This window comes from Lipotes vexillifer, unplaced genomic scaffold (genome assembly GCF_000442215.2).
Source record: "Lipotes vexillifer unplaced genomic scaffold, Lipotes_vexillifer_v1.1 scaffold534, whole genome shotgun sequence".
NCBI lineage: Eukaryota > Metazoa > Chordata > Mammalia > Artiodactyla > Lipotidae > Lipotes > Lipotes vexillifer.
The window spans coordinates 1,950,546-1,964,776 of record NW_006787833.1 but is presented as its reverse complement, the minus strand read 5'-3'; the positions used below and the strand labels follow the sequence as shown (position 1 = coordinate 1,964,776).

Here is a 14,231-nt window from a genome sequence, read left to right as displayed (position 1 = left end):
CAAAAAAAAAAAAAAAAAAAAAAAAAAAAAAAAAAAATTGCATCCCTCCCAATTTTTTTCTATCCCCGTTCTGTTTTTGTTTTTTTTTAAGTTTCATTAATAGACTTTATTTTTTAGAGCAGTTTTAGGTTCAAAGCAAAATTGCACAGAAAGTACAGACAGTTCCTGTATACCCCCTGCCACAAGCAAGGCCTCCCTGACTGTGAACATCCTGCAGTGGTACATTTGTTACAACTGATGAACCTACATGGACATATCATCATCACCCAAAGTCCACAGATTACATTAGGGTTCACTCTTGCTGGTGTATATTCTGTGGGTTTAGAAAGATGTATAATGACATGAATCCACCATTGCAGTATCATACAGAGTACTTTCACTGCCCTACAAAGCCTCTGTGCTCCACCTAATTCATCCCTCTTTTCACCATTAACACCTGGCAACCACTGATCTTTGTACTGTCTCCATAGTTTTGTCTTTTCCAGAATGTCATCTAGTGGATTCATATAGTATGAAGCTTCTTCATACTGGCTTCTTTCACTTAGTAATAGCATTTAAGGTTCTTCTATGTCTTTCCATGGCTTGATAGCTCATTTCTTTTTAGCACTGAATAATATTCCATTGTCTGGATGGGCCGCAGAATACTTACACATTTACCTACTAAAGGACATCTTGATTGCTTCCGGCTTTCTGTTTTTGTTTTTTCCCTGCGTAGTGCTCATCACCATCTAACATAATCTTTATTTGACTTTTTTATTTTTTGTCTGTAGCTCCCACCCAAACTACAGTATAACCTTTATGAGGGTGCGGGTTTGGGTTTTGTTCTCTGCTGTATCCCAGCACCTAGAACAGTGCTAGTGTGTAGAAAATGCTCAAGAAATATATGTTGAATGAAAGAATAATAAGCTATTTTCCAAAAGGTACAAAAGTTAGCAAATTTATGTCCAATCATACGGTACCGCATAATAAATAAAGTTCATTTCTAGCTATGTAGAGGTCATAGCTAATGTCTGTCCGTGATGTAGCCCAGATAAGGGAACATAGTTCAGATTTTTCAGATATTTGCTTCTTACCAAAATGTGAGCTCCATGAAAGCAGAGACCTATTCTTTCTTAATCACTGCTACATTCTGGGCACCCAAGAACAATGCCTGGCATATGGTAGGTGCTCCAACAATATTTATTGGATGAATAATCAGTTCATCTCAATTTATTGGTTTTCTTATTTAATCATTTGTCTTATCTGTCAGGTGCTTTTCGTGGATCAGAGAGTTGCTTAATAACAATTTTCTTTGAAGTAATAACTTAAATACACCACAGTTTGTCATGCTGTTTGATCCAAGCTCAACTATAATTTACTGCCATAAGCTGAAAAAAATAATATTATTATTTCATCTTCTGCATGGGGGTCACTAGTATGTTGGTTAAAGCACTGTCAGGAGAAAAAATATTTATGTGCAAATGTTTTATGAATATCATGTGCTAAAGGGTGAAGGCAGATGAGCAAATTCTTCAATGGCTATGGAAGTCAAATGGCCAAGGACTATTTAATTCATAAAATCAAAGATAAAACTAAGTAAAATCGTCCTTTCTTAGAAGTGGCAGATGCGGTAAAGACATAAAAAAGGATGATAGAGAATTTTTTAGTAGATGTATCCTTTTGCCCTTGAGTAAAAAAAAAGTTAAAACAAGAGAGCCTCGATCTTGTTGAGGAAGTATGGAAGGATCTGTTTCATGAAGGAAAAAATATAACATCTTTAAGGATGAATATAATATCTGGTGAGTGAGCAAGTTCTTATAAACTTACCCATCATTGTTAACATCTGATACTGCAATTGTATATCCAAAGTAAGATGCCATCTGCAAAGGAAAACCATAAGATGATACATTTTGTGCTCAAAAAGTCATTTTTATAGTCATCTCTCAATTTTCCCTGAAAGATTAGCCACATTGCAGCACATTTTTGCATTTAAATTCATAGACCCTTGGACATGGACAGAGTCTTCGAGTCATTTAGTTTAACCCCTGACCTAATGCATAACGTTCCTCACAACACCCATGACATCTGCTCGCACATCCTCTGGAGATGTTCAACAATAAGCCCATTCAGTTTGTAGATAAAACTATTAGAATACTTTTTGCTAAAATTGGTCCTCCTGTAACATCTGGTCCTTAATGCTCCTACCTAGTTCTGCAATCTTGAATGTCACAGAATAAATCTAATTCCATTTCCATATGCAATCTCCTATGGAAATGTTTTCAGCTGGCTTCCCATCTTTCTTAGAGATACCACATGGGATACCAAAGAAAAGATGATACCCAATGAGCACACTGACAGGAGAAGATAAGTAGGATGGACACCCTCTGCTCTGGACTCTTTATATCACTGAAGCATAAAAAGGTTTTAATTTGAGGGTAAACCATGTCTCTGTATCAATTCATATTGAGTTTATCGTCTGCTGAGGTTTGTAAGTCTTTTCTGAGTGTAACCAGTGTGCCTAATCTCTCTACTTTCTAGCTCTTATATTTTTGTTTTCAACCTATGTTTTCAAGGTTTATAATCTCTTCAGATTTGGCCAATAGTTTTAGCTTGCCAAGATTTTTCAGTTCCATATTCTGCCATCCAATGCTTTAGCTCAGCGGTCCCCAACATTTTTGGCACCAGGGACTGGTCTCGTGGAAGACAGTTTTTCCACCAACCAGGTTGGGGGGGGGGCAGGAATTGTTTCGGGATGATTCAAGCACATTACATTTATTGTGCACTTTATTTCTATTATTATTACATTGCAATATATAATGAAATAATTATACAACTCACCATAATGCAGAATCAGTGGGAGCCCTGAGCTTGTTTTCACTTGCCACTCACTGATAGGGTTTTGATATGAGTCTGCAAGCAATTGATTTATTATGGTCTCGGTGCAGTCAAACCTCTCTGCTACTGATGATCTGTATCTGCAGCCCCTCCCCAGAGCTAGCATCACCACCTCAGCTCCCCCTCGGATCATCAGGCATTAGATTCTCATAAGGAGCACGCAACCTAGATCCCTCGCGCGTGTGGTTCACAGTAGGGTTTGCGCTCCTATGAGCATCTGATACCACCGCTGATCTGACAGGAGGTGGAGCTCAGGCGGTAATGCGAGCAATGGGGAGCGGCTGCAAATACAGATGAAATTTTGCTCGCTCACCTGCCGCTCACCTCCTGCTCTGCAGCCTGGTTCCTAACAGGCCACAGACCAGTACCAGTCCATGGCCCAGGGGTTGGGGACCCCTGATTTAGCCAGTTTAGCTTCCTATCACCTACAAATTTAATCAGCCTACAGTCCCCTGGAAAGTGTGCTCCACAGAAGGCAGAGAGTTCCATCTGTGTTGTTCATTCTTCTCTCTGCCCTGTCTGACCAGTGTTTAGCTCAGAGTAGGTGCCAGGTGCTAGATACTCTTTGCAGAGGAAAAAAAATAGATGAGTTACCAAGTGTGACACAATTATTCAATTCTCCCACCTTTTTTGTCCATTCCAAACATATACAGTTGCTGTAGACTGATTGTTTATGCCTCCCCTCCTCCAAATTCAAATATTGAAACCTAACTCCTTATATAATGGTATTAGGGAGTGGGGCCTTCAGGAGGTGACTAGGTCACGAAGGGTTGAGCCTGCATGAATGGGATTGGTGCCCTTAGAGAAAAGACACCAGAGGGCTCTCTAGCCCTTCTTCCACCAGGTGAGGACACAGCAAGAAGATGGCTGTGAACAGGAGGCAGGCTCTCAGCAGATACCAAATCTGCCTACCCCTTGATCTTAGACTCCAGAACTGTGAGAAATAAATGTTTGTTGCTTTAGCCGCCCAGTCTATGGTATTTTTATTATAGTAGTCCATGGACTAAGACATGGGTGCCAGGTGCAAAATACACTTTGCAGAGGAAATGAATGCCTCATTTAACTGCATCATGCAATAACTCAGTTCTCCCACCTCGTTTCTCTATTCCAAACACATACAGTGAAATTCTTATTTCTGGGTGGCATTGTGTGGTCTTCACTCAGAGGAATTTCATCACTTATGTATTAAGTTCTGAGGTTCAAGATTGCAGAACTAGGTGGTATTGAGGATGAGAAGTTACAGAAAGGCCAAATTTAACAATGTTTAAAGAGCTTTTAATGATAAAAATGTGAAATGAAAAGACAAGAGGAGAAGTCTTGCCAGATTTCCATTAAACCATTAATTGTCACCACTTGGGAATCATGGTTCAGAATTTATAAATCCACCCAACTTCACTATCATCACAGCCTTATATCTCTATATTTACCACAAGAGTACCATGAGGGACATTGTTAAATGCTTTGTTGAAAATTGCACAGTAACGGATAGACTAGAGCCCCAGTTTGGGGGAGGAAATGTCAAAAATGCTCTGTGTTCTTTAGAAAACTCTATTTGCTTGACAAATATATGATTCTAAATTTCTGTGTGTAGCTAAGAGTTGAGCATTTCAGGATCTTAAACCTGGATCCTCCTGGGATCCCGTGGGCCAAGATGTAACTTGGCTGGAGTCAAGTGTGAGGCTTGCTAGAAGCTCCTTACCCTGGGTTGGTGATTAGGAAAGGAAACTGGTTGACCAGAGAAATGAATTCAACTCACGATTGGCTCCCTTAGACGGGAGTATCACATTCATCCTTTAAAGAAATGTGACAGATTTCAACAGGTCAAAAACCCAGGAAACCCAGGGTAGTGAATGAAGTGTGACCTCAGGCCGTGTTACGTCAGGAGGATGACAGCAGCCTGTTTGCAGGCAACTGACCCATTGATAATAAGACCCCAGCCAGTGACAGTGGGTATGGGGCCATACCTACCCCCTGGGGGGAAGGGGCCAGAACCAGAGAGCTTATCTTCCATATAATGTTGGGATTGGGGAGGGTTCCAGTCACTGAGGACAGGAAGGCAGAGCCCAGACCCACTGACTGACCAACATGTGAAACCTACAAGAAGCCTGTGTCTTCCCCGGGGGGAAGGCGTGTACTCAGAACTCATCACCGCGCACACTACATAAGGACCGCAACATAACAGGATTGCTCTCAGATTTCAGCAATTAGTGGCTTTTGGGCTTTTAGGGAGCATATTCTGCCTTTACATCACTTATCATTTTCTGAAATCATCATGGGCATTTACTTGTTTCTTTATCGTCACCCCCCATCAGCCTCCCCCGGACTGCTGCATGAGAGCTGGGATCTTGTCTGTCTGCTACTTGGTTACACTCCCAGTGCTCAGAAGAGTTTCCAGCACGTAGTAGGTGCTCGGTAAATATTTATTTTATGAATGAATAAATAACATATTACAATATACTGTTAGTGCAGAGTGACATTATTTGATTCTAAAATGTCTTCACCTGTTCACCAGTGAAATTCTGAATAAAGGTCATATCTGTAGAGTTAATGATTGAAACCTGAAATCATAGAAATTAGATAGGTTACATCATTTGGCATAGAATTGGAGCACTTTTTAAAAAGTTTAACTTAAATCATTTTAAAATTTTTGTGAGGAGTCATAAATGGTTAGCTCTATATAAAAAAAAAAAAAAGCCCAAAGGAACGATCTTTAAAAGATCCAACTGAACTTTTTGTTTATGGTGAAATCTGGGATCCTTTCAGACAAAATGCATGCTTACTAATCTGATGTAGAGAAATCTGAATTCAGGAACACTGAGAGCACCTAATCTGATAGTTAATTGATCTAATCAAAAATTTAATCTAAGTTTCACTTCTGTGCGTTTGCTGTTATGAGAAATTGATGACTATGGTTCTCTGCAAAAAAATGAAATTTTAAAGTATTATCCATGGAGCAAAAATATTCCTTTTAAATTCTATCCAGACAGGGCTTCCCTGGTGGCGCAGTTGTTGAGAGTCCGCCTGCCGATGCAGGGGACGCGGGTTCGTGCCCCGGTCCGGGAAGATCCCACGTGCCACGGAGCGGTTGGGCCCGTGAGCCATGGCCGCTGGGCCTGCGCGTCTGGAGCCTGTGCTCTGCAATGGGAGAGGCCACAACAGTGAGAGGCCCGCGTACCAAAAAAATAAAAAATTCTATCCAGACAACCTAAAATGTATAGATATTATAAGTTTACCAGACTTAAACATTATTTAAAACATAAGTTTTTCTTTTCATAAGGTCGATTTATTTTCCTTTCCTATTTTTATGGTAACTGGTTGTAATGGGTTTGAATAGTATCCCTCCAAAACTCATGTCTATCCCGAACTTCAGAAGGTGACCTTATTTGGAAATAGGGTCTCTGTAGATGAAATAAGTAAAGTTAAGGAATCTTGAAATGAAATCCTCCTGGATTTAGGGTGGGCCCTATGTCCAATGACTGGTGTCCTTATAAGAGGAGGATAGGACACACATAGACACAGATGGAAGAGGCCATATGGAGACCGGGGCAGAGATTCAGGTGAAGCTCCCACATGACGAGGAAAGGCAGGGCCACCTGAAGTTGGCAGAGGCAGGAAGAATCCACCCCTACATGCATGGGAGGGATGTGACCGTGCCGATCACACCCTGATTTCAGCCTTCTGGCCTCTTGAACTGTGAGAGAATAAATTTATGTTGTTATAAGCCCCCCAGTTTGGGGTCATTTGTTATGACAGCCCTTGCAAACTAATACACTAGTGAAATAACAATTGACCTTATTATGTCCACCGTATGGGACATATTAAAATGCTGATCACATCAACAATGGGATCCTCTGCAACTATTCCCAGATTATGCACATGCATAGGGCTAGGCTAGCTTCATGGGCACGTGACCTGTGCAGTCAGTCACAAAGGGGTCCCACATGCAGACGAGCCCTACCCACCCTTTGGATAGCCCAGCTGTCACTGTCCTGAAATTCTTAACAATTTTGAACAAGGGGCTAGGCATTTTCACTTTACACTGGGTCCCACAGACTATGGAGTTGATCCTGCACCCAGATCAGAAAAGAATCTAACCTCCCTTTTCGTAAGCAAACAAGCGTGGATAAGTAGTGCTCACTATTAAAGGGCATTTTAAAAGATTTGAAAACTGTATGCAGCAAAATGTTTCTTTGCGTATGTAGACAATGTAGCATGTAACGCCTTCTTAGTACTCACGCATCCAAAATTCTGTGCTCCTCTGGGAACCCCAGCAACCAATTCTGTGATGGAAATAGTCATTTACAAGGTGAGTGGCATAGTACACTGTAAAGCTATACGACAAATCAGCTAAAGAGGGTGCCTCTTAAACGAGTAACTATCATGGATCCTGTAGAGAGATGGAGGTTTGAAGCCACAGTTTCACACTGGCTTTTGCTTCTGCTACAGACGAAAGAAAACAGAAGACCCAAAGTCGTACTTTGAGATTTACCTGTCTCCATCACATTCTCCATGTGTTTCTGCCTCCAGAACATAAGCCTGGGTTCTCAGATCTGTGTGTGATTTGTCAGTTAAACCTTGTACTCTGATTTCCCCAGTTTTCACTGTCTTTCTTACTAGTCTTTTGTACTAGTGTACAAAGTAACAGCTCCTGTCCCACTAATGTGTTCAAACAATTTCAGTTACCTAAGGAAAAGCCACATACCACAAATGATTGAGTCTTGCCCCCTGGAACAGAATTATAGGACAACCTGGCAGCCAAGGGTACACGAGGAAGGGAAGCTTCAATAATAGAGGTAGAAAAAGCAACTCTGGTGAAAAGCAGGGAGCATATTCCAATGCGCAATGATATGGCTCTAGATTCAGGAAATAGTGGTTTCAGTCCTTGGGTCTGCCATAAACCCGGGATCAATCACTGAAACTGATTTTTTCCAGTCACCTACAATAGATGGGAGTTGGAACTGCCTGATTATCAAAGATCTTTCCAGCTCTCATTTCTATAAATCTAAACTGTCATTTGTTTCATTGGGGTCAACATTTTAGTTTAATTTAAAGAGAGGGGGGGGCTTCCCTGGTGGCGCAGTGCTTGAGAGTCCGCCTGCCGATGCAGGAGACGCGGGTTCGTGCCCCGTTTCGGGAAGATCCCACATGCCGCGGAGCGGCTGGGCCCGTGAGCCATGGCCGCTGAGCCTGCGCGTCCGGAGCCTGTGCTCCGCAAATGGGAGGGGCCACAACAGTGAGAGGCCCGCATAACGCAAGAAAAAAATAAAAAATAAAAAAATAAAGAGAGGGGGTCTGGAAAAGAGTCCCCTTCCATTCAAATTTCCCTTCGCCCAAAGCTGGTCCTAAAGGTATAGCACAAATTCTAGCATTAATTCTATCTGATGGAATAAACTCTAGCAGAGTTGGGCGCTCATGCTGTTGGAGCATTAATCATCAGAGAAGATCCATTTGGGCCTAGATGTTGGACTTTTCAGTAGTAAATTTACTCATTCAATCAACATATAAATGTTAATTGCAAACATAGGATACAGCACGGAGCAAAGACAAAATTCCCTGCTCTCATGGAGCTTATACTTGAGCTGGGAGGGGCAGTCAATTTGAAAAGTAGAGTCAAATGTCATGTTAGAAGGGGATGAGTATAGCGCAGAAAAACTAAGCAGTAAAATGGTACTGGGAGTGCTGGAATTGGGAGGCGGAAGGAATTATGATTTATTGGGGTGGTCAGGGAAGGTCTTGGCAAGAAGATGACATGTTACCAAAGACTGAAGAAAGTGAAGGAGTAAATATTATGGAGATCTAGGAGAAGTATGTTCTAGTCAGAAGGAATAGCGTGTGCAAAGGTCCTGAGGTAGAAGTGTGTCTGGAGTATTCAAAGAACAGCAGGGAGGGCAGGGTGGCTGGAGTGGACGGAAGGAGTCAGGGGTAAAGGACTGGGAGCTGAGGTCAGAGTAAATAGGGGCCTCATGCACAGAGTCTTTCAGGTCATTGTGAAGACTTGGATTTTAGACAGAATGAGTTGGGCAATCACTGGGTGCAAAGAAGTTACACCACGTGACTTCTGTTCGTCAAGGGCCACGTTGGCTGCTGGATCTAGGGAAGACCACAGGAGGGCCAAGATGAAAGCAAAGAGGATCAGTTAGGAGGCTATTGCCACAGTGCTGATGGGGGCTTGGATCAGAGTGGAGGCTGTGGAGGAGGTGAAAAGTAGGCAGATCCTGGCTGTCTTTTGAGTTTAGTTAGCAGGATTTGCTCATGGATTAGATATGGATGGGGTGTGAGAGAAAGAGCACAGTCCAAGGCTGTTGCAAGGTTTTTTGCTTGAGCAGCTCGGAGGATGGCGTTGCCATTTACTGAGATGGAGCTGATGAAGGGTAGAGCATGTTTAAGTGGAAAGATCAGGAGTTCAGGTATAAGCTTATTAAGTTTGGAAGAGCCATTCAAATAGAGATGTTGAGTGTTGAGTAGATTCTAGACCTTACACCGCATTCCAGCTTCCTGGACACAGGTATGGATGTTTACTAGGGGCACCTAAAAACAGACCACAGTCAGATAGAACAGAGCTGACTGATTTCGAGATCAGGCTTGCCAAACAGGAAAGACTAAGGGGATTATATCAAGTGAGATACCTGGCCACCATGGCTTCTCATTTCCCACAAACATTCAGAATTTGGTTTAAAAAAAAAAAATCAGCCCTCACACTAGTAACTTTGGAGCCTGCAGCCTCATAATGGCTATAACACAAAGGAGTTATTAAATGTAGTGCTGATTAAAAGTTTCAGAATTGTTTAAAAATCACAGTCCTAAAAGAGCTTTTTAAGGTCACTGCACTTTTCCCCGTGTTTTATATTGGGCTGGCCAAAAAGTTCGTTCAAGTTTTCAGTAACATTGCATGGAAAAGCCTGAATGAATGTTTTGGCCAATCCCATAGAGGGCTTCATTTCAACAATGTTTCTCACCTTGCTGAGAGTCCCCAGTAAATTCCCCAGCAGCAACTGAATATCCTGTTTTAAAGCAAGAAACAAGCGAATCACACGTTTGAAGGCTTTACAAATGATCTATATCTAGAAATATGAAGGCACTACCATAGTAGTACTTTGTGCAGAAATCCCAACAAATCCTATTACATAAAAGTTTAGGGTTCTATAAAGAGAAAAATTAATCAAACCAGGATTTATACTAAATCTTGGAAGTGTAATAGATCTGCTACTTCTGAGCCTGGCAACACCTTTGGATTCTGAGGTCCCTTTTAGAAGTAGGAATGCTTCATTGCCCACCTTGACGTGTGAATGGTGGTTGCTGCATTTTAAGAGTTGCTGACTCATCATAATCAGACATAATTACTCTGAAAGGTATCTCTTGTGCTCAGGTTTTGCAATTTCTGATCACCTACAAGGCCTACTTCCTAATACCTTTAATGATGATTTCCCACAGACTTCACTTGGCTCTAAAGTGAGATGAGGTGATAAAAGATAACTACAGTTTTTAAAAGTTCATCAAGGAATCAAAATGCCAATACGATACCAAAGGTGGCAAACAGTAGTGATGAAATGGCATTGTGTGGTTTGCACGTAATAAATTTTGAGAACATTCTAGCAACTGGAAAGTCTCTTGCTCTTTTTAGAAACTGGAAAGGGTCATATCATGTTGCCCAGGTAGTACTGGGCATCCTCACTAATACGTAGTATCTACGACTGGTAGAATATTTTATTTTCAAGAGATTGTCACGGAGCCTATAAAACAGCTATGAAACTATGGAGACTACATATAGTGGCTGAATCAAAAGAAAAGAAAGTTAAGAGTCCACTTGAAGCTAGTAAGAGAAGAAAATTTGCAGAAGGTGCCAAATATTATAAGTGAGGAATAAAATTTGCTTCCACATTTAACATGCTTGTCTTTTGAGAAACCGCAAATGTCTTGAGCAGTGCATCTCACCAAGGTAACTGTCATCGTAGGAAGCAGGAGCCACTTCTGTCTGCTTTTCTCCAGCCAATTTTCTCAGGATATCCTTGAATGAGTAGTTTGCAATGATATCTGCAATACTGGCAGTGATCACCTGACCTGTGTTCAAACAAATGAATAGATTAAATGAGAGGCAGGCCCTCTCCGCACAGACACAGGGTGTCTGAACAACACACACGCCCTTGAAAATGGTCATGAGGTTGCCTGCATTTTTGACAATGAATTTTCCTGCCTGGCACTAGAACTGCAGGCTAAATTTGCTGACAGCTGGTTAGAGCTTTCCATTCTGATAGAAGAACCAAAGATGAACTATGTAATTGTTTTCATACAACATTTATTTTTTTCTGTTGTTTAAATTAAGGTGTAGTTGGTTTATAATATTATGTTAGTTTCAGGCACACAGCATAGTAATTCAGTATTTTTATAGATTATACTCCATAACAGGATAGACATGAATCCAAAAGATGGCCAGCAATGTTCCACTACAACTTTTATGCATTCCTATATTTATTATGGAAATCTAAGGAAAAAGTGTGATCTCACGCTCTTTGGGAGAAAACTGGAGGAATGCTTTCAAGAGACTAAAATTTAATATTAATTTTAAAGCCAAACTATTCCTTGGGAATTCACACATTCCCACAGTCTTTCTGTCTGAAGTTCCAAAAGAATAAAACTGTTAAATCAGGCCGTAAATATCTCCGAGTGACCTTGCCTGAAATGACTGTTCTTATATTAAGACAATCGTAATTACACATGAGTTTCTGAACAATGTCTGTAGAATTTGCCAGTCTTCTCTGGGTTAAAGCTAAATATCCCCTTCCCTGCTCCCAATGCCTTTGCTTATTTCCTTTAGTTCTTCTATAAATATTATAATCTTAAGACTGACTGAGTAAAATTTTAAATTATCTATCTCAGACAAATGCTCCCTATCCCCTTGACATGGCTAATTGTCAGCATACATCTATATCAGGCATTTTTTTTTCAACGTAAGGAAAGAATTATGTGAAATTAATCAAGTGCATTAGAACAAAATCTTTTTAAACACATCACTTTTATTTTATACCCATCCTCTTTATAAAATATATTGTTTTCCAGTTTGCAAAATAATGTTTAAAGACTGAAAGGTTAATTATTTGATGTTCATAGTTGTACGTGTATGAATTAAGCTTAACAGTAATTTCATGTAAAATTTTATCAGAAATCCATCTCGCCTGTATCTTTCCTGTTGGCCTTTTAAACATGATCAGGTCTCCTCCATTAAAAAAAACAAAACCCAAAAAAACTTCACTCAACTATTCATCTCATATTCTTTTCTATCCTTATTCTAAAATTTACAGCCAAAATTAAGTCTGTAATCTCTCTTTAGGCATCCCATTCACATCCACAGCTTTGTTTATCACCACTATGCTAGTTTTTATTTTAGCCTAGATATCTTCTCTGAGTTTAAGCCCATACATCTAAATACTTATGTGAAAAGTCTTGGACATCTCAAACATGTTCATACTCAACATAACCAAAAGTAAACTCATCATCTTCCTTCCCAAATCCACTCCAAACCCATGCTCTTCTGGCTTTCTCCATTTCAGGGACTGGGACCCACCTAAAACCGTTCAGTTACAAAAGTCAGAAACATATCCTTGGCATCCTCCCTATTCACCCACATACATCCAAACCATCATCCAAGCTGTTTATTCTGCCTCCGAAGTGTCTCTCAAATTCCGCCCCTTTCTCAGTCTGTACTATGACCACTCTAAGAAGCAAACATCTTCATCTGAACCTTACAGCTGGTTTACCTTATAGACTTAAAACTAGCCTATAACCTTAGAACTCGTTTGCTGATACTGCACTTTGGCCAACTGCCGATCCATTTTCCACACTGAAGCCAGCGTGATCTTTGTGTAACCCACACCCGATCATAGCATCCCATGCTTCAAATTCTCCAGTGGTTTCCCGTTATTCTCAGAACAAACAACACATTCTTATTCTACCTCAGGCAATCCATTTAAACTCCAACCATCCACCGGGGATTTCTCATTGTTTTGGAGATAAAGACAAAACTGCTTACCTGGGGCTGCAAGCCCTGCAGGGAGGGTGGGACCCCTCCATCCCACTCAGCAGCTCTTAACTCTAGTCCCCTGATTTCCCTCCATTCTTCAGCTCACCGGGCTCCTTTATGCCCTAGAACATTTTCACACAACCCTTCCTCTCTTCGCCTGGTTACCTCCTACTCGGGGTTCAGAGCTCAGTTCAGGGTTGCTGCTTCCAAATTCGTTGACCTTAAGGTTGCTGCCGGCTTATGTAACACCTTTTTAAGAATTAGAGGAAGTTATCCCCCCTGGGCAGACGCCATCATGCACCTGAGTTCAGGGCTCCCTAAGCAGAGCACAGGTTGTAATTTCATCTCGTCAGCCAGTGTGCAGAGGTCATGGCCCTGTCTTGACATACCTTCCTAGTGAGTATCATGCCTGGAGTTTCTTAAGTACTCGTGTGAGTATTCGATTAATGCCTGCATCTTTCCGCAGATGCTAACCTCTGCGGGTTACTCATTATTGTACCCTCAGCATCTAGCACAAAGCCTGGCATGGTCTCAATAAGCATTTGATGAATGAAGGAATTAAGTTGCAACAGTATTTTAAAATATCATTTATATCACAAAGTACAAACTGAAATGATGCTTCCTTCATTGGAGAAACTACCAATATGGAGATAAAATTAACGTAATAAAAAGTCAACACTTGATGTTACTTCAGTTTCATCTCCCTGTTGGAAACAACCCGTGGGCATTTCTTCTCTGCTAACAGGACCTACCTTGCCAATAAAAACTGCCAGGGCCTCCAACTATAAGGTCTCCATTCTACAAAACAGAAACGGCAACAACAATTGGAAAAGAAAAACAGTTTCTTTTTTTTTTAAGGGTGAGAAATCATTGCTCATAAGCATTGCTCTAACAATTATACATAAAAAGTAATTTTTAAAAGAGGCCCTGATATCTGAGTCATGCAGGTCATTTTCTTTCCTTTTATTGCTTTCAATTATTTAGTGTGTTATCATATCAAATAATTTTAATTAGATTCAATTAGGTAAGTAAAATTCTCTCCCCTGAGAATATATAAATTCAGTTTTTTGGCTCTGCCTCAGGTAAGCAAAATATCTAAATCTTCCATGCTGTGCAATTTAGTAGATATGGTCTTTTGAACCTTAGCAATAAAAAGAAAATTTGGTTTCTGTTTAAGGCCACAGTAATGCCTGTTTTCTTTTTTTTTCTATACATCTGCAAACACACCCCTTCCCAGGAGAGGGAGTGACAACTCCAGACTAGAAAATAAAAACTTTCCTTTCTACTTAGAGCCCCACCTTCCTTATCCTGCATCCTTAACTTTTAGTGTGGGGGGGGGGGG

At 40.8% G+C, this 14,231-nt stretch overlaps 1 protein-coding gene across 1 annotated transcript in view; it reads right to left on the bottom strand.

Annotated features, from left to right (window-relative positions):
* ITGA8 (integrin subunit alpha 8) overlaps positions 1–14,231 on the bottom strand; it is a 179,593-nt gene that overhangs the window by 128,469 nt on the left and 36,893 nt on the right. The window contains exons 6-11 of the mRNA XM_007460903.1: positions 13,642–13,687; positions 10,807–10,932; positions 9,831–9,875; positions 7,111–7,154; positions 5,376–5,432; positions 1,807–1,859 (exon numbers count right to left, since the gene is read on the bottom strand). Of these exons, the coding sequence (XP_007460965.1) occupies positions 1,807–1,859; positions 5,376–5,432; positions 7,111–7,154; positions 9,831–9,875; positions 10,807–10,932; positions 13,642–13,687 (371 nt within the window). The remainder of the gene's footprint in view (positions 1–1,806; positions 1,860–5,375; positions 5,433–7,110; positions 7,155–9,830; positions 9,876–10,806; positions 10,933–13,641; positions 13,688–14,231) is intronic.